The sequence below is a fragment of the Phalacrocorax carbo genome, chromosome 6 (genome assembly GCF_963921805.1).
Source record: "Phalacrocorax carbo chromosome 6, bPhaCar2.1, whole genome shotgun sequence".
NCBI lineage: Eukaryota > Metazoa > Chordata > Aves > Suliformes > Phalacrocoracidae > Phalacrocorax > Phalacrocorax carbo.
The window spans coordinates 17,488,578-17,509,568 of record NC_087518.1 but is presented as its reverse complement, the minus strand read 5'-3'; the positions used below and the strand labels follow the sequence as shown (position 1 = coordinate 17,509,568).

The following is a 20,991-nucleotide window of genomic DNA, read 5'->3' as shown; positions in this document are numbered from 1 at the left end:
GGCTCCCTCCTGGCCCTGGAATCACGGGGCACAACGTGCCCTGCCTGGAGGGGACACAGGGCTGTCACCTCACCTCTGCTGCTTTGTCCCCACAGTCCTTCAAGATGCAGGGAGAGACACGAGTCTCCTGGTCTCCTCCCTGGCGACACAGGCGCTCCTCATCCTCAGCTTGAGGAAGGCTGAGTCGAGGTTTAACCTGCAACGGCTGAGCTTCCGGCTGCTGAGGGCATGGACGAGGTGGCACTCAGCCCCCAGCAAGGACTCTGCTCAGGCGGAGACAAAGCAGCAGCCCCAGCCCTAGGATGCTCTGCGGCTTGGGGTATCTCCTCTTCCCAAAGTCTAACAGGAGAGAAGAGACCTCAGCCCCAGAGGAGCTGGCGTCCTCTGGAGAGCAGCAGGACAGCCGCTTTTTCCCATGGTGCAGGGCATCACCTGCCCACACGCTTCGTCTTTGCCACGAAGCACCAGCTGCTGGGCTGGGCTGGGCTGCAAAACAGAGGGAAGGAGAAGCCGGAGCCTGCGCTGCCTGGGGCCGACATGGCCGAGTGCGGGAGCTACAAAGCCACCAACGCTCTGACTCCGACAGCTTTGTCCCCTCCGTGTCCCCAGCAGGAAGGGCAGCTCTGCCTCCTGCCCATGCCACCCATCCCCACCGGCCCTGCGCCCGTTCCCACCCAGGGACGTTGGAAGTCCCAAGAGGAATGGTAAGAGGTCACTCCGCGAAACCAAGCCCTCCGTGGAGCCGTCGCCTTGGAGCGATCTCCAAAAGGGAGACCACCCGCCAGCAGTCAGCAGCCCTTCCAGGATAAACTCTAAACAAGGCCAACGCCTAACATCAGTAACAATTCAGTTTCCAAATAAAACAGACTGGGGAGACAAATGCTTTGTACAATTTGGGCTGTGGATGACACAGATTGACGTACAGCTCCAATGTGTTTAACTCCATCAGGTGATACAATGGGTACAAACTGCATATTTGTGACAACACGTTGGATTAACTGAATGAAACATGGGATGACACATGGCAAAAACAGTAACGTAGCTAGGCCACGCAATAGGTAAAATAAGATTTGTTTGATCCAAGGACCTCCTGGAAGCCAGGAGAACATATCGACATTCCAGCCTTTCCAGGTTTGGGGGGCAACGTGGGCCGATTTCCGTATTCCGGCAGTAATTTGTTTGATGACTTTGCCATTGTCATTGATTTTTAAACAGCAACTAGAATCATGCCATTTCCCACAGACCCCGCCTTCTTCGGCTAGTAGGTAGTCGAGAACCAAGCGATGTTGATAAATTGCAGTTCGCATTTGGGTTGCCTGATCTGCCTGTAGGTCGAGGGCCTCAGCTGTTTGATTGGTGATAATTTCTAATACGGCTTGCAGCCGGATAATGCAATGTAGATTATAAATGGGTTCTCGAGCACCACTAACCCATTCATTGTGTAGCCAAATCAACTAGAATTGTTATATGAGAACATAGAGTATAGGAATTAGCGTATCCATCGATCTGTGTAGTGATCAAAAACAATTTGTGTTTCTAATCATTTATATATAGACAATGTGTTTTGTTACTAGAAGAATGCACTTCTGTCAAAAGGAATGATAAAGTGCAGTTTTGTGTAGCAGCCTGAGAAAACTGGCCAGGATTGCCGGGACTGAGAGCCAAAAGGGTAAAAGGTAATTCCGGCAGGGGGAGATCGCGACCACCGACTCACGGACCACCGACCCAAGTAATACCACCTACTCAAAAGAGAACAATAGAAGAAGACGACTGAGTTTGCGCAGTAATCTACATGTGGAACGAGCAAGTTTGTACCAATCAGTAGAAAGGACAATAATGAATATATAGGTAAATTTTTGATCTATAAATTGTATGGGAAAGGTGCGTGAGGTATGCACGTGAGGAGGAACGATCCCCCGTGCATCCGGCGCCGTGAATAAAGAATGCCTGCTCTTTAATACTAAATTAGTGTTAAGGAGTTGTTTCTGATTTTACCGCGTTTTTCGGTAACAATTGGGGTTCCAAGTTGCACGTCCATAATGTTGTATGATACGCTGGGGGGTCCGCACGTCTTTACCCCAGGACTGGCCACTCCCATCGGTGAGGGAGGTATCAGTAACTTTGGATTTTTTTTCCCGCTTCAAATCATCATATATTCGAATGCCTAAATGGTCTCCGTCTGTTTCTGAGAGTTAAGCAAACCAAGGGATGGATCACCCCAACGCAACATATTCCTAGACCAGTTTGCTGGTAACGCTTTATATGCACGGTTTCCACACATCCAACAGTGTCCCTCGAGGGCCACTGATCCGTTAGCAAAGGGTCCTTTCCAATGTTCCACACGGGGCGAAGGGTCAAAATAAGGGGTAGGTTCTAAACCAAACGGGCCACTTTCAACGCAACAATATAGCGATTCCTTTGTGGAGTTTTCACAACATGGTATGTCTGAACAAAGGTCTTCCCACGTTCTCCTCCAACGGGGCCAATCTAGTCTATTACAATATTTACAGTTGTAAGCTCCTGCTTCCTGGTCCCAAATACAAGCACGGCCCACAGAGTTGCCTCGGCTGGTATTAGGCGTGAGAGACCAAAATCTGGGAAATGCATTCTGGTATCCCTCTTCATTCACCCAGGCATAGCTATATACGAGTTCATCCTTTTCATGTGGCCCCTCTCCCACCTGAACGGTTATGCTTACGTTCTGATATGTCCATTCACATGTGCCGTTACCCACAAAGACGCCATCCTTTTGTGTTCTAGCCAAACAGTATTTACCTTTCTCTGGGTGAATCATGTGAGCTTTGCCATGTTTTATTCCCTTTCGTTTCGCTATATTTACTCACCCACCATTTTGGTAGCAAAGGTAGAGCTACCCAGGGCCAACTTGATAGACCAAACGGTCCTCCACATATCCAGCATTCTGTGAGGTTATAAACACTTGCTATTTGTTCAGCCAATTGCATAAAAGAATTCTTTATATCATTTCCTTCATCCCTAAAGTCTTTGAGGGGATAACTGATTGTTCCAGGGATCGCGACCCATACCATACACCAAAACAACAAAATTGACATTTTGCTCTACAAATCCAGCCTAAGCTTACAAATGTTACACAATCAATCACAAAAATACACATAGTCAAAATCAAATGTTAATCTTCCCACATTCGGTTGCGTTCCCGCGGGGATCTCCTGTGAAATGAAACAAAACGTCGACTTGCCCAGTGTGGGCTTCATCTACGTGCTTAGAATGAGGCAACAGTCCAGCGAGTGTTAATTTTGTGCTCTTTCCCCCCCCCAGGCATCTTCAGCCTTCCAGGCATATTTGTTAAGGGGTTCAGTAAGTATGAGGGGGACGGTCCCAACGGTTGGCATTTCTACCGACGCTGGCTGTCCAGGAGAGAACGTTGGTTCCCTTGGAACACTAAGAGTGTGAGACGTTGGAATTAAAACTGGGGGTTTAGGACAAAAGCCATTTAATCGGGGGCATCCATTTGTCCCCCAGCGACCATTGACTCGGGTAGCTGCATCCCAGAGGTGCTCCGCCCAATGCGGCTTATGAGGTTTCAGAAATCGTTTTGAGAGTCCATTAGTTCGTTCCACTAGCCCCTTGGCTTGGGGGTAATACGGGGTGTGGAATACCCACTTGATTCCTTCTTCCCTTGCCCACTCCTGTACTCTGGCAGCAGTAAAATGACTGCCATTGTCTGACTGAATAGAACCAGGTTTTGGGAGGGAGCTAAACCAAATTTTCAGGGCCCGCACTGTGTTTTCCCCAGGTGCTCGTGGAAATGCTTCGGCCTGGACTAGGCCAGAAATTACTTCCACGCCTACTAATACATATTGTTTTCCTTCTGACTTTCGGAAAGGCCCAATATCATCGATTTGCCAGACTTCCCAGAGGGTCCTTTTGTCTCTCAAATGGAGTGGGAACTCCTCCCTGGGATGTCGCTCTAGCCAAAGTCGGCATTGCTCACAAGCTGAAATACAGGCCCTGCAAGCGTCCCGAGGGGCAGGCCAGCCTCTGGCATGTGCCTCCTTGTATAAATCATTAGACCCCGCGTGGCCACGTTTAACATGTAGCCATTCTAGGAGCCTATCCCAATTTTCTCCTGTTTGCTCCTCCTTCTGCAGAGGGGCAATTCTGGCCAATTCGTCCGCCCTATTATTCCACTCACTCACCGGAGTACCCCCTTCCGGGTGGGAGGGCACCCGTCCTATTGCAAAATCCCCGTGTTTGGCAACATTTAAGATTTCTTGCCACCTCTCCTTTTGCCACACTGGCACCCGATTTACCTCCCAGTGGTTCTGTTCCCAAAAAGGGAGCCATTCTGTGCACCCTTTGAATACTGCAAACGAGTCAGTGTAGATGTACACCGGAGTCCCTGCTTTTCCCTCGCTATTAAACACACTCCATACCGCCACTAACTCTCCCACTTGGGCACTGCCCTCGCCTTCAGGAATTATTTCCCTCTAGGTATCCACATGAATAGCTACAGCCCGATACTTCCACTGTTGGCCCTCTCGTTTGGCGGAGGCGTCTGCGAACCATACGTTTCGCAGCTCCTCCGAAAATGGCGGGGCAATCCTAACTACAGAAGGAGGAGGGGTGTCCTCCTCCAGAAGGTTTGTCGCTTCTTCCTGTATGTTTAACACCTTTGCGGTACCTTCAGTGACTGTAAAAACACTACAGTAATGTTCGATTTTAGCATACCGTTTCCTCACAGTACCCCTTTGGGCCACCCCGTCAGGGGGAGGGGTCCCTGCTAACACAGGCTTAATTACCTTAAAGGGTCCCCTTAAAACTATAGGTTGTTGGCGTATGGTTCGCTCCGCTTCTCTAAGAGCTAAGCTCACTACAAACAAACCCTTTTCCCAGCTGGAGTACCGCTTTTCAGCGTCCTTAAAACTCCTAGAATAAAACCCAGTCGGTCGAATGGGACCTTCTGCTCCTTTCTGCCAAAAATGAGTTGACGATCCCCAGTGTGCCAACCCCCATTCAATTTGAACTGGGTCGGTGGGGTGGATAGGGCCCAAAGTTTGATGGGTGCTTGCTTCAAACACCAAAAGCTGCAGTGCCTCATCGTGAGCTGGAGTCCATTTCCAAATCACCCTCTTTCGCAACAGGTCATATAAGGGACGTGCCATTATTGCAAATTTCGGCTTATGCTTTCTTCAGAAGACCAAGAATCCCAAGGTGTGTTGCAGCTCCTTTTTTCCTTCCGGAATTTTTACCTGATCTAACGCTGAGAGGGTGTCCTGACGAATACAGGCTGACCCTCCTTTCCACCAGATGCCCCACAACTTAACTTCACTGGCAGGGGCTTGTATTTTTTCTTTGGGTATTTGAAGGCCTGTTCCTTCCAGATGATTAATAGTTCTGTCCTGCATAGTCTGCACCGAAGCTATGGTATGTCCCCCTTTTAGTATGTCATCAATATACTGATAGACTTTGACCTCTCTTTCTGATGGGATTATTGCCAATTCCTGTGCTGGGGCATGGTGGGCCAAGGTAGGCGTGTGTTTATATGCCTGAGGCAAACGGGTAAAAGTATACTGTTGTCCTTCCCTGGTAAAAGCAAATTGGTCTCGATCACACTCCTGGAGTGGAACCATAAAAAACATGTCCTTCACATCAATGGTTGCTAAGATAGGGTGGGCCTGTTCTTGAATGGCTGCAAGTAATTCGGCTATGTTGGGTACAGCCGCAGTCAGGGGGCCAGTGTTTGCATTCAGTCGCCGATAGTCAATGGTCAGGCGCCATTTTCCATTAGGGTTGCGTACTGGCCACACTGGTGAATTGTACGGGGAGTGAGTAAACACTAAAATTCCCTGCTGTTTGAGATCCTCAGCTACTGGGGCTATCCCTTCCCTGGCTCCTAGCGGCAACGCATAGGGTTTTACGTTGGTAATCTTGGAGGGGGGAAGGGCAGGTGCCGTTTGCAATAGGCGCACCTCCGCCCAAGATGTTTCAGTTAATTGCCTGACCTGGGGGATGCCAAAAGACCACGAGTTCCCTGGGTGTCATGCCATTGCCTTCCCTTCAACGCAGCCATGCCTAAAATATTTGTCTGAAAAGGTCCTATGGCTACCATGGTATTGATGGGGGCTTCCTCTCCTGGGAACCATAGTGCCACTGAACTCATAGGCATTGACTGTGTTTTTCCCAGAGCATTTAAGAGGATTAGATTTCTAGATGGGATAGAGATCCCGCACCGTTCTGCTTCGGTCTGCATCAGTGTGGTGATTTGTGGCCCAGTATCAATTAGAAAAATTACCGGTCTTTTCCTTGGTCCTACAGCTACTGTGACTAATAAATCCCCTCTTAGATTCAAGGTGAGTTGTCTTACAAACATCCATCCTCCGCTCCTCTCCTCACCTTCGGGGAACGGAGGGTCTAGTTTTCCGCCTTTTCCCTAGTCAGCTCCCCCTCAAGATCTATCAGGGGTGGAGCAGCGGCAACTAATCCGAGAGTGGCCTTCTTCCCTGACCATTTCTGTACAAGTTTTTCCAATTTTGGGGTCGGGAGTCCATCCATCAGGTCTCGAGGAATGCCCTTCTGAAGCCCTAGATGCCATAACCCCTGTCGACTTAGGGGTCTCTCTCTCCCGGGATGATTGTTGCGGAGTGGCCTCAAATCCTGGCCCTTCCCAATTGACAGCTGCCGATTGTTAACTTGCTCCGCAGACCGTACAACCCTTGTTTCGGTTTTTTGGAACGATCCACCATCAGGGCCATATTTTCTCCCAAAATTAATTAATTCCTGCGCTACCTCCCTCCACGTCCACACTTTCCTTCCCAACCGCCAATGGTCAGGGGTTATTATCCCCTCCAGAGTGGCCGCAGTTCTTTCTCCTGCGGAATTATTTTGAATTTTCCCCTGTAATTGGATCCCAGTGGGTTTCAGGGAGTCAGGGAGTCCCCGGATCAGGGGAGTCATCCTCCCTGGGTCTACAGGCATCATCATCGGGGAACTCTGGTTGGGCTTGAGCTCCCGATCATACATCGTTTGGAGACAGGCTGCTTTCTGCACGCTTTCCACTAGTTGATCCACCGTACCTGTTATGGCAAGGGGATCTCCCCTCTCCAAAGGGTTCAGCCCTCCGGCCCAATACGCAGCCCTCTGGGTTAATGACCATGGGGCTCGGCGATTACCTGTAGTTAATAACCCCAATATCCTTCTGCTTCTTTCTCCGACAACAAAATTCCATCCCCCCCTGCTGACAGGGACACTCTCCACACATATTCTGTCTCCGATTCCTTCGGAGTTCTTGCAAAGTCTTTTTTCAACTTTGCTACTTCGGTTGCTGTAAATGGGACTTCTTTGGTGAGAACTTGAGGACGGTCATCGTTATTCTTCTCATACAAGTACTCTGTTTTAAAGAGTGGATACATGTGAGGGAAGCTTTCTACAGTTTCCCTTGCCCTCTGCAAGTCTCCCTGAGGGTAAACTTGCCGTACCCCTTTCTCTGAAAGTTTCACCTCTACCTCCGCCAGTGTATCTGCTTCCCTCAAAAGTTGACCCCTCAATTCTTCCTTCAGTATGGCATTTTGATTTCTCTCCTCCTGCAACAATCGCTTGTTTCCCTCCCAATTGTTCCTGCAGTGACTTTATGACCACCTGCAGTGAGTCTATTGTGACATCGGCTTGACAAAGCCTCCGTTTCCTCTCTTCCACCGCTGCTGACAGACTCGCTCCCAGGACTGCGCAAATTACAGCTTTTCCTTTCCCCGGTCTAACCCTAGCTTCCTTCTACGCTACCCTTATCCTGTCTACTACACTCTGCGGTTGAAACCAATGTTTTTTCACCCAATCTTGTCCCCGGGGTGAGGGGCGAGATCGGTGCACCTCCAAAAGATCGTACAGCTTATCTATCCCTTCGGCCGGTGAAGAGACAAAATCGTGGGCGTTAACTGCCTTCTGAGCGGCCATTTTACCTAACACAACGGGGCTTTATGGTCCTGAGAGGGTCACACCTTAATGCTGCTATCCCCTTTTCCCCTTTTCGCCCTCAGGAGGTCACACCGGGAAACCAAGCCCTCCGCGGAGCCGTCGCCTTTGAGCAATCTCCAAAAGGGAGACCACCCGCCAGCAGTCAGCAGCCCTTCCAGGATGCTCTGGGTACGCGTGGTGACACTCTTTGGCTGCTTATCCTTGAGGAAGCGAGCCTGTTGCCTAACTTGGAGCAGCCGAAGGGTGCTCCCGCTGCCCTTCCACGCCTCCCCAGGTGCCAGAGAGAAGACACTAAATGCGCAAAATAAAGCTTCCGAACAAAAGCCGGTTTGAGCGCTTTAGAGCATCACCGGGACAGGCCGTCCCACCACTACCCCCGGCGACAGCCAAGGCCGGGGTCCTTGGCAGCCCGCAAAGGCCGTGCTACGGGACCAGAAGCCAGGCAGCACCAGGGGGCGTGTCGTTGCGCCGAGAGGCCGGGGCCAGCAGCACCGGGGGCGGGGCAAGCCGCCGAGGGGGCGTGGCTGTCAGCACCAGGGGGCGGGCCGTGTCGCCGAGGGGGCAGGCCCAGCAGCACCGGGGCGCGCGGCGGAGTCGTCACTACTCGAGTGACAGCGCGGCCCGCCGATAGGAAGCGGGGGCGGGGCCGCAGGCGCGGCGGGAGGGGGACCTAGTCGGCTGCAGCCAATAGGCGCGGGGCGCGCCCCTGCAGCCGGCGGGGCGGGCAGCACGTGGAGCGGCAGCATGGCGGCGGCGGGCAGCTGTAGGGCCAAAGCCCCACGCGGGGCGGCGGGACCTCGGCTAGGGTCGGGCCGGGCCGGGCCGGTCCGAGCCGGGCTGAGGCGGGGCGTGACGGGGCGGGATGAGGAGTAATTGCCCCGGCGAGGTCGCTCCTGTGGGCGTCCTTGTCCCGTCCCGTCCCGTCCGATTCCGTCCCTGGGGTCACCCCGGTTCGTTCCTCAGGTCCTGGGCGCCGAGAGGAGGTCGCGGGCGGCGGCCGTCCGGCCCGTGGACGAGGAGGTGTCCAGCGACTCCGAGCCGGAGAGGTACGAGCCGCGCCGCGGGGGGAAGCCGGTGCCGGTGCCGGTGCCGGTGCTCACGCCTGTCCCCGCAGCCCGTCGTTGGGACGGCGGCGGCGGCGGGAGGCGGCGGTAGAGGAGGAGGTGGAGGAGACGCCGCAGGAGAAGAAGCTGCGCCTGGCCAAGCTGTACCTGGAGGAGCTCCGCCGGCACGGTGAGTGCCGCCCGGTGCCGGTACCCCGGTGGGGCAGAGGGGCGTGCGGCCCTCGGTGCTGAGCCCGGCCCTCACGCCCCGCGTCCGCCACAGAGGAGGAGCGGGCGGCGGCAGAGGAGGAGGAGGAGGAGGAGACGCATCCGGCGGATCTCATCGGCGACCGGCTGAAGGAGGACGTGGTGAGCAGCGGGGCGGGCGCGTCCCCCCAGTCCCGGCAGCGGCGGCGGCGGCGGGCTCTGCCCCGCTCCCGCGGGGCCGGGGCCGCCTCCGCTGAGCCTCCCGCTTCTTGCCCAGCTGGAGCAGAAGGGTCGGCTGCAGCGCCTGGTCGCCAAAGACGTAAGTGCCCAGCGCTGGGGGCGCCGGGGGGCTGCCAGGCTCTAAGTGCCGGCTTTGGGGGGCACTCGGGCACAGCCAGGGCCGGCACCCCGAGTTACTGTGCTGGCTCCGGGACCAGGGCCCTCCTTCTGCCCAGGGTGCCGGGGGCTGGTGCCCTGGAGGAGGGAGGGTGCTGTGCTTGGGTACTCCCATGCCGGGGGAAGGGACCGAGGGAGGCCCAGCTCATATCCCGCTCTCCCTGCAGGTGCAGCCTCCAGATCCAGCCAGCATTCGAGTGCTGCGGGGGCACCAGCTGCCCGTCACCTGCCTGGTCATCTCTCCAGATGACAGGTTCATCTTTTCGGCCTCCAAGGACGGCTCCCTCATCAAATGCAAGTGTTCCCTTGGGGCCGCGACTGGCTGTTCCCCCAGCCTGAACCCTGCAGGGAGGGACCCTGCAGCAGCAGGAGCGTGGGTGCCTGTGGAGGTGGCTGGGCCCCTGCCCCTTCCGGGGATGTGCACGTGCATCGTTTTGGGCTCTGTGGGAGGCTCGTTGGCGCTTTCCAATATGTTGGGAGGTTCCCAGGGCGTGACGGCGATGCCTTTCCCGTAGGGGAGGTGGAGAGCGGGAAGAGGCTGTGCGCGGTGCCTGGGTGGAAGAAGGGCACCGAGGAGCGGCACATGGGGCACGCATCCCACGTCCTCTGCATGGCCATCTCATCGGATGGCAAGTACCTGGTACGGGAGAGGGGGCTGGTGCTGCCATGTGTGGTGGAGGGGTGCTGGTGGGGAGTGCATCTCCTCCTGGGGTCCTGCGGAGAGCGGTATCTCGTGCCCAGGTGTACTTTGCTGGCTTCAAGCAGCCCCTACCTCCGCTGGAGCCAAGAAGGCGTCCCTGGGACCCCCCCAAAGCACATGGGGTGGGAGCATAGGCTGGGATGTGTGGTGGGTCCTCGTGGGGCAGGTCTTGGGTATCCCCTGTGTTCTGCCAGGCTACGGGAGACAGGAACAAGCTGATCATGGTCTGGGACACCGCCACCTGCAAGCGCCTGCACATCTTCACTGGGCACCGCGATGCCGTCTCGGTGAGTCGGGGACATTGGCTGCGACGCCTGCAGGGCCAGGCAGCACTGCCCTCCCCGGTGCCCCTCACCACTCCCCCTATGTCCGGCTGTCCGTCTGCAGGGCCTGTCCTTCCGGAAGGGCACGCACCAGCTGTACAGTGCCTCCCATGACCGCTGCGTCAAGGTCTGGAACGTGGCGGAGAACGCATACATGGAGACCCTGTAAGAGCCTGGGGAAACACACACCCCACTGAGCCTCCCTCACCTGGGGGAGGAAATGTGGCGGGGGGCTGTGCCTTCCGCAGCTCTTTGCCACCTCCCCTCCAGGTTCGGGCACCAGGATATCATCACAGGGCTGGACAGCCTGAGCCGGGAGTGCTGTGTGACGGCGGGGGGACGGGACGGCACCGTGCGGCTCTGGAAGATCCCGGAGGAGTCACAGCTCGTGTTTTATGGGCACCAGTAGGTCTGGGGCGGGAGAGGGGGCTGTGGGCAGGTGGGTCCGGCTGGGGCAGTGGTGTGAGGGTGCCAAGCACCACCAGAAGCCTGCTAACATACTGGAGACACTGATGTCCCGATGAGCCCTTGTCTTCTAAGCAGGATCCCAAAGCACGCTTGTAACTGATGGTAGTTGCCCCTTCTCTTTGTAGGGGCTCCATTGATTGTATCCAGCTCATCAACGAGGAGCACATGGTGTCGGGTGCCGATGACGGGTGAGCACGGGGCCGCGACAGTGCCTGGGGTAGGTAGGCAAAGCCCCCTCCTGCAACCCCCTCATGCCTCCCCTCCCTGGTAGGTCTGTAGCCCTGTGGGGGCTGGCGAAGAAGAAGCCGCTGGCGCTGGCCCGGCAGGCGCACGGCATGCAGGACGCCCAGGGCCTGCAGCAGCCGTACTGCACCTCGGCGGTGGCTGCCCTGCGCAACAGTGACCTCCTGGCTACAGGTGTGGGGCAGCTGCTTTGGAGCAAGGGTTTGGGGGTGCAGGGGGTCTGTCCTGCCCCTGCCCCAGGTTGGGGTGCATGGCAGTCTCCTCTCTCTACCCTAGGCTCCCACAGTGCTAGCGTGAAGCTCTGGAAGTGCAGTGAGGGATTTCGGAAGCTGGAGCCCCTCTGGGCTATCCCGTTGGTATGGGTCAGGAGGTTGGGGATGCTGGAGCTGGGCTGGGGGTGTCCCTCGGCGGGTTCTCCCCTCCCTGGGCAGCAGGAGGAGGCTGTGCGAGCCTCTCACCCTGCCCTGTCCCCTCCAGGTGGGTTTTGTCAACAGCCTCGAGTTCTCGGCAGCCGGTGACTTCCTGGTGGCCGGCCTCGGGCAGGAGCACCGGTACCGTCCCCCTTCCCCAGCGCTGGCTGGGGGCACAGCCTCCACTGCCTCGAGGGCTCGGTGGAGGGTGACCCCCATCTCTCTCATCTGCAGGCTTGGCCGGTGGTGGAGAATCAAAGAAGCCAAAAACAGCATCTGCATCATCCCCCTGAAGCGGAGGGCTACAGCCCCCAGCTCCCATGTCCCTGACAGCTCCTAGCCCGCTGGCCCCGGAGCCGCTGCACCTGGGTCGTGAAACCCTGGTCCCTGGTGCTGCGCCCCATGTCCTTCGTGCAACCACCCTCCTGGGGCCGGCAGCGCCGGAGCGGGGGATGGCGCGTGGCCCCCTGACCCTGCTGGCACCCAGATCATGCTGCGGCTCTGCCCTCTGTGAGGGTCTGCCCTCTTCCCTCAGCTTTGGCCAGACCTGAGCTCTGGAGGACTCTGTTTTAAAATAAATAAATAAATAAATAAAAGAACAACACCAAACCCAAACCAAACCAAATCCACTTTATTCACCTAAATTACCATGTCTAATGCCCCACGGCTCCTGCCGCCCTGGCCTGCCCCCCTGCCTCCTCCTGCCCGTCCCCTGGCACCGACCTGTCTGCCCACCCACCTCGGCGCTGGCCCCGCCGGGCCCCGGGGCCCCACCTCGGCTCCTACGGCGCGGCGGGGCCCCGTGCCCCGGGGAGGGGAGCGAGGAGCCCCGTCCCACCCCTCCCCCCCCCCGCCCAGTGCCAGCTGGTGGAACCGTCCAGGCGCGTGGCAACCAGTATGCGCGCGGCGGGGCCCCGTGCCCCGGGGAGGGGAGCGAGGAGCCCCGTCCCACCCTGCCCCCCCCGCCCGCTGCCAGCTGGTGGAACCCTCCAGGCGCGTGGCAACTAGTAAGCGGGGAACGCGGCCGCCCCCCGCAGTTGTGCGTCCCTGCGGCTGAGCGCGCGGGAGGGCGTCCGGCCCCTCCGAGTGCCCAGCAGCCTTCGAGCGAGGGGAGCCCCGCGGGCCTCGTCCCGGGCCTCGTGTGTGGAAGAGAAAAGAGTCTCAGCGTGCCCGAGGGGCTGGGGGCTGCAGCCCAGCTTAGCCCAGCTACAGGTTGGGCGGCACCAGCCCCTGGGAGCAAGGGGACAGGGTACAGAGGGGTCCCTGCGACAAGGGGGGTGCCCCGGTACAGATAAACCCCAGCCCCGTAGCGGGAGGAGGAAGAGGGAGTCAGTCTCAGCCCCCCCGCCCCCCCGCCCCGGGGCAAGGAGGGGTCCTGGGGAAGAGGGGAAGGGGGCACTCTGGGGGTGCCCCCTGGGGGAGTGCTATTGGGGCACTTTGTGACACCCTGGATCACCCAGTGCTGTCCCCCCCAGTGTCTGGGAGGACGGTGTTAGGACAGGGTGAGAGCAAAGAGCCCCCCAATCATGGCCACCTCTGCCCCACTGCCCCTGGCAGGGCAGCCCTGTGGGGCACAGGGTCCCCCTCACCCCTTTCCTCCGCAGGATGGCAGGGAGACCCCCTAGCAGGCCCAGGCAGGCCTGGGGGGAGAAGGAGGGTGTAGCTGCCCTGGCTCCCCACTCCGGGCCAAAGCCAAGCGAGATGTGCAAGGTCCAGCCGCTGCAGGCGGGTGAGTGTGCAGGCGCTGCGGGCAGGGGGCTGCCTGCCCGTCCCTGCCCGGTGCCGCACTCGCGTTGCCCAGCCAGGCTGGCATCGGGGCTCCCATGGCACAGTGGCCAGGGAGCCAGCCCTGTCACGGCACCCCGGGACAGGGATCCTCCCTGCCAGCCGGTGGTAGCCTGTCCCTCACCTGGGCACGCCAGACCCCCCTCCCCGTGCTGCCCTCCAGCATTGCGCCCTCGCCCCTGGGGCTCACAGGGGACACCTGTGTCCCAGCCTGGAGCCAGGACTGGTGACATCCCTGGGAGCTGGGCAGAGGGCTTGGCTTTTTGCCCCCTGCTCACCCCCCAGCCCTGCCTGCTTTCTCTCGGCCAGATCCGTGCTGCTCCACCTTGGCTCTGCCCGGGGAGAACGAGGATAACCTGGACATCATCCGAGCCTTCCTCAGGAGCAGACCAAAGGTATCCAAGGCCAATTCTATGAGGCTGCGCCCATGTCTCCCGACCAGTCTTTCTGCCCCCATCCCACGCTCGCAAGGTGCTGGGGGCTGTGCTGCCCCCCTCCCCCCCAACCTGTCTCACCCCCCTGACGCTCTCTGGCCGCCTGTCCCCTCCCTGGCTGGCAGCAAGAGGAGGAGAAGCTGAAGTTTCTGGCCTCCATCTACACCATCTGTAGCACCAGCAGCGCGGGCTCCACAACATGGGACATGCTTTACTTCTGTTTGCTGGAGGTGGTGGAGGCCATTGAGGTGAGGCAGGGGCAGTGGGCAGTGGGCACAGCCCTGGGGGCAGGAGAGGGCTCAGCCGGGCAGAGGGGTGCATGTGAGCACTGCTCTGCGTCTCCATCCTTGGAGATGCTCGAAAGCCAGCTGCGTGGCCTGGCTGGAGCTGGGGCTTGGACCCAATGACGTTTGCAGGTCTCTCGGCCAGCCTGTGGTTCTGTGATGGGCACAGCCCTTCCCACCATGGGGCTTGGGACCACTGGGTGGGGAGGGAGTGCTGGGATGGTGGCACCTGGGCTCTGCCAGCCCCGCAGGCTTTTGATGGGCAAGGGAGACTGCCCCATCCCGATCCATCCCACCCTGCTGTGCTCCACAGGCGCTGCTGCAAGAGGAGCCCACTGACCACCTGGGTACTGTGGTGTGGCGGCAAGCCATGCTGACCATCGCCTCCATGAGGTACTTGCCGCAGCCCCCAGCTTGGCCTCCCCAGTGCTGGGCAGCCCTAACGGCACCTCTCCCAGGCAGGGGCCACCCCCAGTCCTGGGACCAAGAGGGAGGCAGACAGCAGGGCAAGGGGTGCCATAGGCTTTTCCCTCCAAATGCAAGTGTCAGTGTCATGGGGATCAGCCCAGGTCTCCAACCCTGGGGTCTGTCTCCTCCTTGCTGTGTCTGAAGAGCACCTCTCTGTCCCCACAGCAAGGCGGGGCTGCTTCTGCAGGAGATGAGCAGCAGACTCCTCCACATCTGCTTCTGCAGCATCTTCCACCTCCCTCCGCAGGACACCCAGGGCCCCGAGGCTTCTCTCTACTCCGAGGTATGCCACGGGGTGAACCACGGGGAGCTCCCCCACCCCGAGGCCCCTTCCTGGGCACCGCAGGGTGCAGCCACCCCCACCCCCCACCCCGCCCAGGCTTCTAGGGCTGCCCCAAGACTCTGTCCCCCTCACAGACCCTGGCCACGATGGACAGCATGCTGCAGGTGCTGGTAAGCAGCGCCGGTGCTCTCGGCATCCTGGAGCTGCAGAACATCTTGCAGGTCTGGCCTTGGCACAGGGTCCCCACAAGCATTGACCCATGGCTTGAGTGGTGCTCCGCCCCTCCCCAGTCAGTGCCTGGTGCAAGGAGGGGGGCAAAGATGTTCCTCCTTCCCTGCGGTGCCTCCCCACCAGCCCCCTGCCTCCTGGCTGCTGCCAGAGCTCCTTTTGCTCCTGCCCCAGCCCACCCCGCTCCTGCAGCCCTGCCTGCTGTTCGTCCTGCCCAACACTCCCTCACAGATGGATCTGCCTGTCTGGCAAGGGGAGCCCAGCCCTGGGACTTTCCCCCGGGCCACATCCTAGAGCCTCCGCCACAGGTCCCCAGGGAGGTGGTCACCCCAAAGTCTTGGGTTCCTTGGGTGCGGGGTGGAGGGACCTTTTTTTGGGTGGGGAGCGAGTGGAAGGCAGCAGAGGCAGCGGCAGGAGTGGGATGCGGTGGCCTGCCTGGCTGCAGCAGGTTGCTTCAAGGGGCAAGAAGGGCACGTGCCCTGGGCCCAGGCCCTGCCCCGGCGCAAGCCTGGCCATGCCGTGCTGTGCCATGCCACCTCCCTGGCAGATCAGCAGCTTTTCTCCTCCCAGCTCCTGCTGCCCTTCACCGATTCCGAGCTGGCAGCAGTGCAGGAGAGGGCTGTGGCACGGATTGCCAGGCTGGCCAACTTCATCGCCACCGAACCCCTGCTGCAGGTACCGAGCTCCCAGTCTGGGCAGCCCCCGTCCCCCATCGCTGTGCTCCTGAGCCCCAGCACCTCCCGGGGAAGCTGGGCACCCAGTCAGCAGGAAGTCAGGAGCAGGGGTCTTTGCCCTGCCCCTGTCCTTGTCCGTGCTCTCCCCCAAGGCAGGAGCCTGGGTCCAGCAGCCCTCCCCTGCGCTGGGCTGCTGCCTGGCTGCTCTGGGAGCAGCTGGGGCTCACCTCGTACCCACACTGCCTCTCTTCCTCCAGGTCTGCCCCTGCTTCGCACAAGCTGTAGTCCTCAGGCATCAGTGCTCCAAGACACATCGGTTTGTGATGCTGGGGAGGCTGGTTGGGCACCTCACCCTCTGCTGCACCTGTAAGGACAAGGCGACCCGCCGCGAAGCTGCAGAAGCTCTCCGTCACCTGCATGCCTTCATCCTGCAGCAGAGAAGTAAGAGAAGCTGTGATGGGCTGGGTGCCCCCAGGCACGGGCAGCCAGGGACCACTCTCCTTGGTGAGAGAAAGCCTGATCCAGCCTGCCTGCCTGCAGTCTAAAGAGCCATTTCCCCTTGCCCCCGTTCGCAATAGCCCCAGACCCTCCCTGGGTATCTGCTCCCCAGACCTGCCTGGGTGCCCTCTTCCTTTACTAGTGACTTTTCTGCCTAAAGCTCTCAGACTGCACCTCCAGCTCTGCACCCTCTCTCTGAGCACCCTGGTTCTTGTCCTCCCCAGGCAGGTGGCCCTGGCTGCATGACACAGGGCAGCTGCAGCTCTGGGAGGACGGGCAGATCTCGCAAAAAAGCAGCGCTAACGAAATCTTTTCGGTAAGAAGTGCCTTCGGCTCCTGCCTGGGGTGGTCAGCATGAGTGAAGGGACACCTGATGCGTGGGGATGATGTGGGCTCACGCTGTTCCTGAGCGGAGGCTAGGCAAAAGCCCGCAGCAAGCTCCGCTTCCCCACAGAACCCTGACCCCCACCATCGGTCTCCTCCCCAGCGCAGCCTGGCTCTGCATCCCACTCTCACTGCACAGCCAAGATGCTCTGTGTGATGCTCTAGGTGACAAACCTCCCCTCCTCTCCTTCATCGCACAGATGTTCAAGTACCACCTCCAGCCCTCTGACCAGGTAGACATCATCCTCATGGCCATCAAGAGCTTGAGAGCCCCAAGCGCCTACAGCATCAGGGTGGCTGCCCACATGGTGGAAGTCCTTGTGGCAGACCCCGCCTTCCCGATGGGACAGGTGAGTAGCCCGTGGGTGGCACAGCCAACACTCGGGCCCACCAGAGGATCGTTCCTCCCTGGGCCCTGTGCCTGACCAGCACTGATGCCATCTCAAGCCAGCGTACTGCAGCAGGAATGCAAAGCGGCTCCCAGTGGGAGCTGGGTAAACAGCTGCGCTCACCCCGCTGACGCCCCCACTCCCTTCTGTGTCTGTCGTCCAGGTGCTGAACATCGTGTGGGCCATCTACAGAAACCTGCCCTTCATCAGGGCGGTGGTAGCCCTCAACAGCCTGGAGAGGGCCCTGCTGGTGCTGATGCACAAACAGCCCAGCACGGTGGTGGCCAGCCTGTTGCAGTGCTCCCCAACATGTACCTGGTACGGGGCCCACCAGCCTTTGGGGGTCCTCTCACTCCGGGAGAGGGGCCCTAAGACCCTCCCGAGGGACTTCAGCCTGGCCACCCTCCGGGGTGTCCCTGCTGACAGAGCCCCGGCTCCCCGCAGTGTTGCGATGCGCATGTGGAAGGTGACACTCTCCAAGCCCCAGGTTGCGGAGAAGGTGCTGCAGGAGCTGCTCAGCAGGCTGATGAACCAGTCGCCGTGCAAGACCTCCACCTCTACTGGGGACAACCCCCGCGTCCTCTCCCTGGCTGTGAGTTACTGGATGAGGCCTCACTGACCTCTGGGGCTGCTCTCGGCTGTCCAGGGCCTCCACTCTCCTTCCCTGCCCATCCCAAGCCTTGACGTCCCCAGGGGCGTAGGGACGTCTCAGTGTCTAGCTGTCTTCTGCAGGCAGCCAGGACGGTAAGCGAGATCCTCCTGCAGCGCACCTGCCTGCGGGAGGTGGAGGCGATTTTCCCCCAGCTTTTCCTGGCACTGCTTTTCCAAGTGTCATTCACCACGGAGTTGACGGTGCAGGAGGTGCACATCTTTTGGAGGGAGCACCAAGAGGATCTGCTCAGTCCCATCAGGTGCTCCATCCCTGTCCTCTCATCCCTGCCAGCTACCTGGAGCCAAGGCAGGGGTGCCAGTGGGAGCTGAGCATTTCTCTTTGTGCAGGTCTGTGGTGCAGTCCATGAGAGTGCTGCTCTGCAGCATGGGCTTTGAGAGCCAGGCGCTGGCCATTGAGGCGCAGGGTGGCTGGGATGCCCTGCTCAGCAGCCAGACCCACCTCATGGGAGTCCGCATTGTGGCCAGGTGAGAGGCCCTTCTCCCTTGCTCCTCGGGGACCATCACCCCACGTCACCCCCTCCCTTGGGGGCACAGATGGCAGAGGGCTCCCGTTGCCCAAAGAAAGCGCTGCAGGTGGGTGATGCCCAGAGTGGTGCAAACCCCAAAGATATGTGTCTGCCTGGCTCAGGCCTGATGGTGCCTCCTTCCCCCTGCCAGGGAGATGATGAAGACCCCAAGACCCCTGCTCTCCACCATCTTCTGCCATCTGGCAGAACTCCTCAGTGTGGAGGAGCCCACCTGGGAGATGATCGCCATGGTCTTCCTCGTTGAGGTGAGCCTGACGGCACTGTTCCAAGCTCTCTCCGATGCTCAGCTCTCCCATGCCAGCTGCTGTGGGGGGAGCTGGGGCAGCAGATGGGCTCTGGTTGTTGCCGTGGAGGAGCAGGCGAGCAACCAGTGTGGCGGAGTGTGGGGCACGGGGCTTCTCCACAGTCCCTGCTGCCTGTGTCTGGGCTTGGTCGTGACCCAGCATCCTTGCCCTGAGGTAGTGGTTGGAGGCAGCACCACACCTCACCAGCTCCCGCTGTGCGTGTTTCAGATGTTGGGCTGCACCAGCCTCAGTGAAGAGCTGGACCGCGCCCTGGAAATCTTCCCCATGTATCTGCAGAGCCAGTGCCTGGGGATGCCCAGCCTGGTGCTCAGGGGCCTCCTCAGGCTCAGTGAGAGGCCCGACACGGTGAGTAGGGGGCAGCAGGGACAGCCGGGACAGCAGCCCAGGGTGGAGGGAGCAGTGGGTGACGGGTAACGTGGTGGCTCGGGCTTTTCTGGGCACAGGGAGCCGTGCCGGCTGCTGCCAGCTCTCCTGCCTGCCCCGCCCTCTGCCCCATGACTGTGCCGTGCAAGGAGAGAGGCAGTAGTGCCGAGGGGAAGGGGCTTCTGCTGCCAGCACGTCCTGGCAGGGGTGCTGGTGGCAGAGTGACCAGCCCGAGCGTGGGGTGTGCAGAGCCTGACCGTGGGGTGCTGAGCCCCGGGGTGAAACGCAGCAGCTGCGGCAGGGGCTGCTGGCAGCTCGGGCAGCTTTCCAGGCAGCGCCAGGTGCCCACCAGCCTACCCAGGGGGTCTGGTGGAGAAGGGGGTAGCCAAGGGGCTGGCAAGGAGCCAGAGCTGTCTGTCCTCACCCTCTGCGCCCTGCTCTTCTCACGGCCATGGCGGTAAGCCCTGTCTGCCAGGACCTTGCCCTTGTGACCTGCACTGCCTGCTGAGAAGCTAGTGGGAGGCCAGTCTGCGCGGAGAGGGTTTTCACCCCTCTGGTAGGTCGCTCCTTTACAAAAAGGAGATGGTGTGTCTCCAACAGGCAAGGAAAACCCTCGTCCTGCTGCCGTATGTCATGGAGCAGCTGCAGGGTGCTGACAGTGATGCCAGCGCCATCGCCCTGTCCCTGCTCAGCAACCTGCTCCGGCTGCTGGAGGGGAAGACGCTCAGCCTGACTGCCCTGGCGCTGGCTGAGAAGCTCCAGCCGCTCTTCAGCGACGTAAGGCTGGGGGAGAGACCCGTGCCCCTCTCAACAGGCACCTCCATTCATGCCTCCCATGCTCTGCAGGGGGATGCTTTGCCCCGCAGCCCCCAGACCCCATCGCTGCCCTTGGCAGCTCTGTGCTGCGTCCCAAACCCCCCACGTGGTCCCACCCTGGCTCAGCCTCCCTGTCGCGGCAGAGATGATGATTGCAGGATGTTGGCAGACGTGCTGAGCCCCACCGATGCACACCCTGCCCTGGCAGCATCCTCCAGCCCTCCGCAGGGTCTCCTTCTCCAACCCCCAGCCCCAGGGACCCTAGCCTCCCTGGGCAGACCTTCTCTACACCACAGCTTGCTCCCTTTTGGAGCAGGGCTGCCTGCAGCTGTTTTGGGCCCCTTGCTTGCCATAGGCTTGAGACTGAGGTCCTCTTCCTCTCCTGCACCAGGAGTCGAGCACTGTGCGGGAGCTCTCCATCCGGCTCTTCCAAAACACAATGGGGGTTGTGGTGGATGCCAAAAGGAAGAAGATGAAGGAGGTGGTGTGGGGCAGCCTGCTGCCACTGCTCTTTCACCTGCACGACGAGGACAAGAATGTGGCCAAGGTGGGACTCCCAACCTGACCTGTTCTTTGGGCAGGGCGGTGCTGGACCCTTTAAAAGTGTGTCGCCATGAGGTCTAGCTCGCTGGGTCCCTAGCACCAGGCACCTCCCTGCCCGCTGCTGCCTTTCTCCTCCCGCTCCCCGGGTGGATGGGGAATTAGGTCCCTTTCCCACCCAGCTCCCTCCGCACAACCCCTGGCGTGAGTCCCTGCAGCCCCAGAGACGGCGCTGTGGCTCTGCAGCAGCCTGGGGTCACCAAGGCCAAAACACTAGAGCCTGACAGGCTTCCACCCAGAGAGGGTGGCTGCCCTTATATTCCCCCAGGGTGCTGAACCCGGTGGCAGCATCAGTCCCCAGCTGGTGCGTCTTCCCTGCACGGGCAGGGCAGGCTCTGAGCCCTCCAAAGAGGGGGGACGCAGGGTCTTGTGTCCCTGGCGGTGGTGGTGGCATCTCTGCTACTCACCAGGCCTCCCAGGAAACCCTCAGCAGTGCTGGACAGTTCCTGAAGTGGCGGCAGCTGGCCCAGCTGGGCGAGACCGTGCAGGCATGGAGGATCAGCGAGTGCCTGGTACGCACAGCCCCAGCGCCCCCAGGTTC

General features: G+C 59.6%; 1 protein-coding gene across 1 annotated transcript; it reads left to right on the top strand.

Annotated features, from left to right (window-relative positions):
• The first annotated feature begins 537 nt into the window (after positions 1-537).
• LOC135314002 (U3 small nucleolar RNA-interacting protein 2-like) lies at positions 538-12,327 on the top strand. Its single transcript, XM_064455667.1, has 17 exons — positions 538-704; positions 5,124-5,193; positions 8,013-8,118; positions 8,837-8,996; positions 9,065-9,183; positions 9,277-9,362; positions 9,478-9,519; positions 9,764-9,890; positions 10,112-10,236; positions 10,491-10,583; positions 10,684-10,784; positions 10,890-11,024; positions 11,213-11,275; positions 11,359-11,504; positions 11,607-11,686; positions 11,808-11,881; positions 11,975-12,327. The coding sequence occupies exons 1-17, from the start codon at positions 538-540 to the stop codon at positions 12,078-12,080; spliced, it is 1,800 nt and encodes a 599-aa protein (XP_064311737.1). The 3' UTR covers positions 12,081-12,327.
• The last annotated feature ends 8,664 nt before the right edge of the window (positions 12,328-20,991 follow it).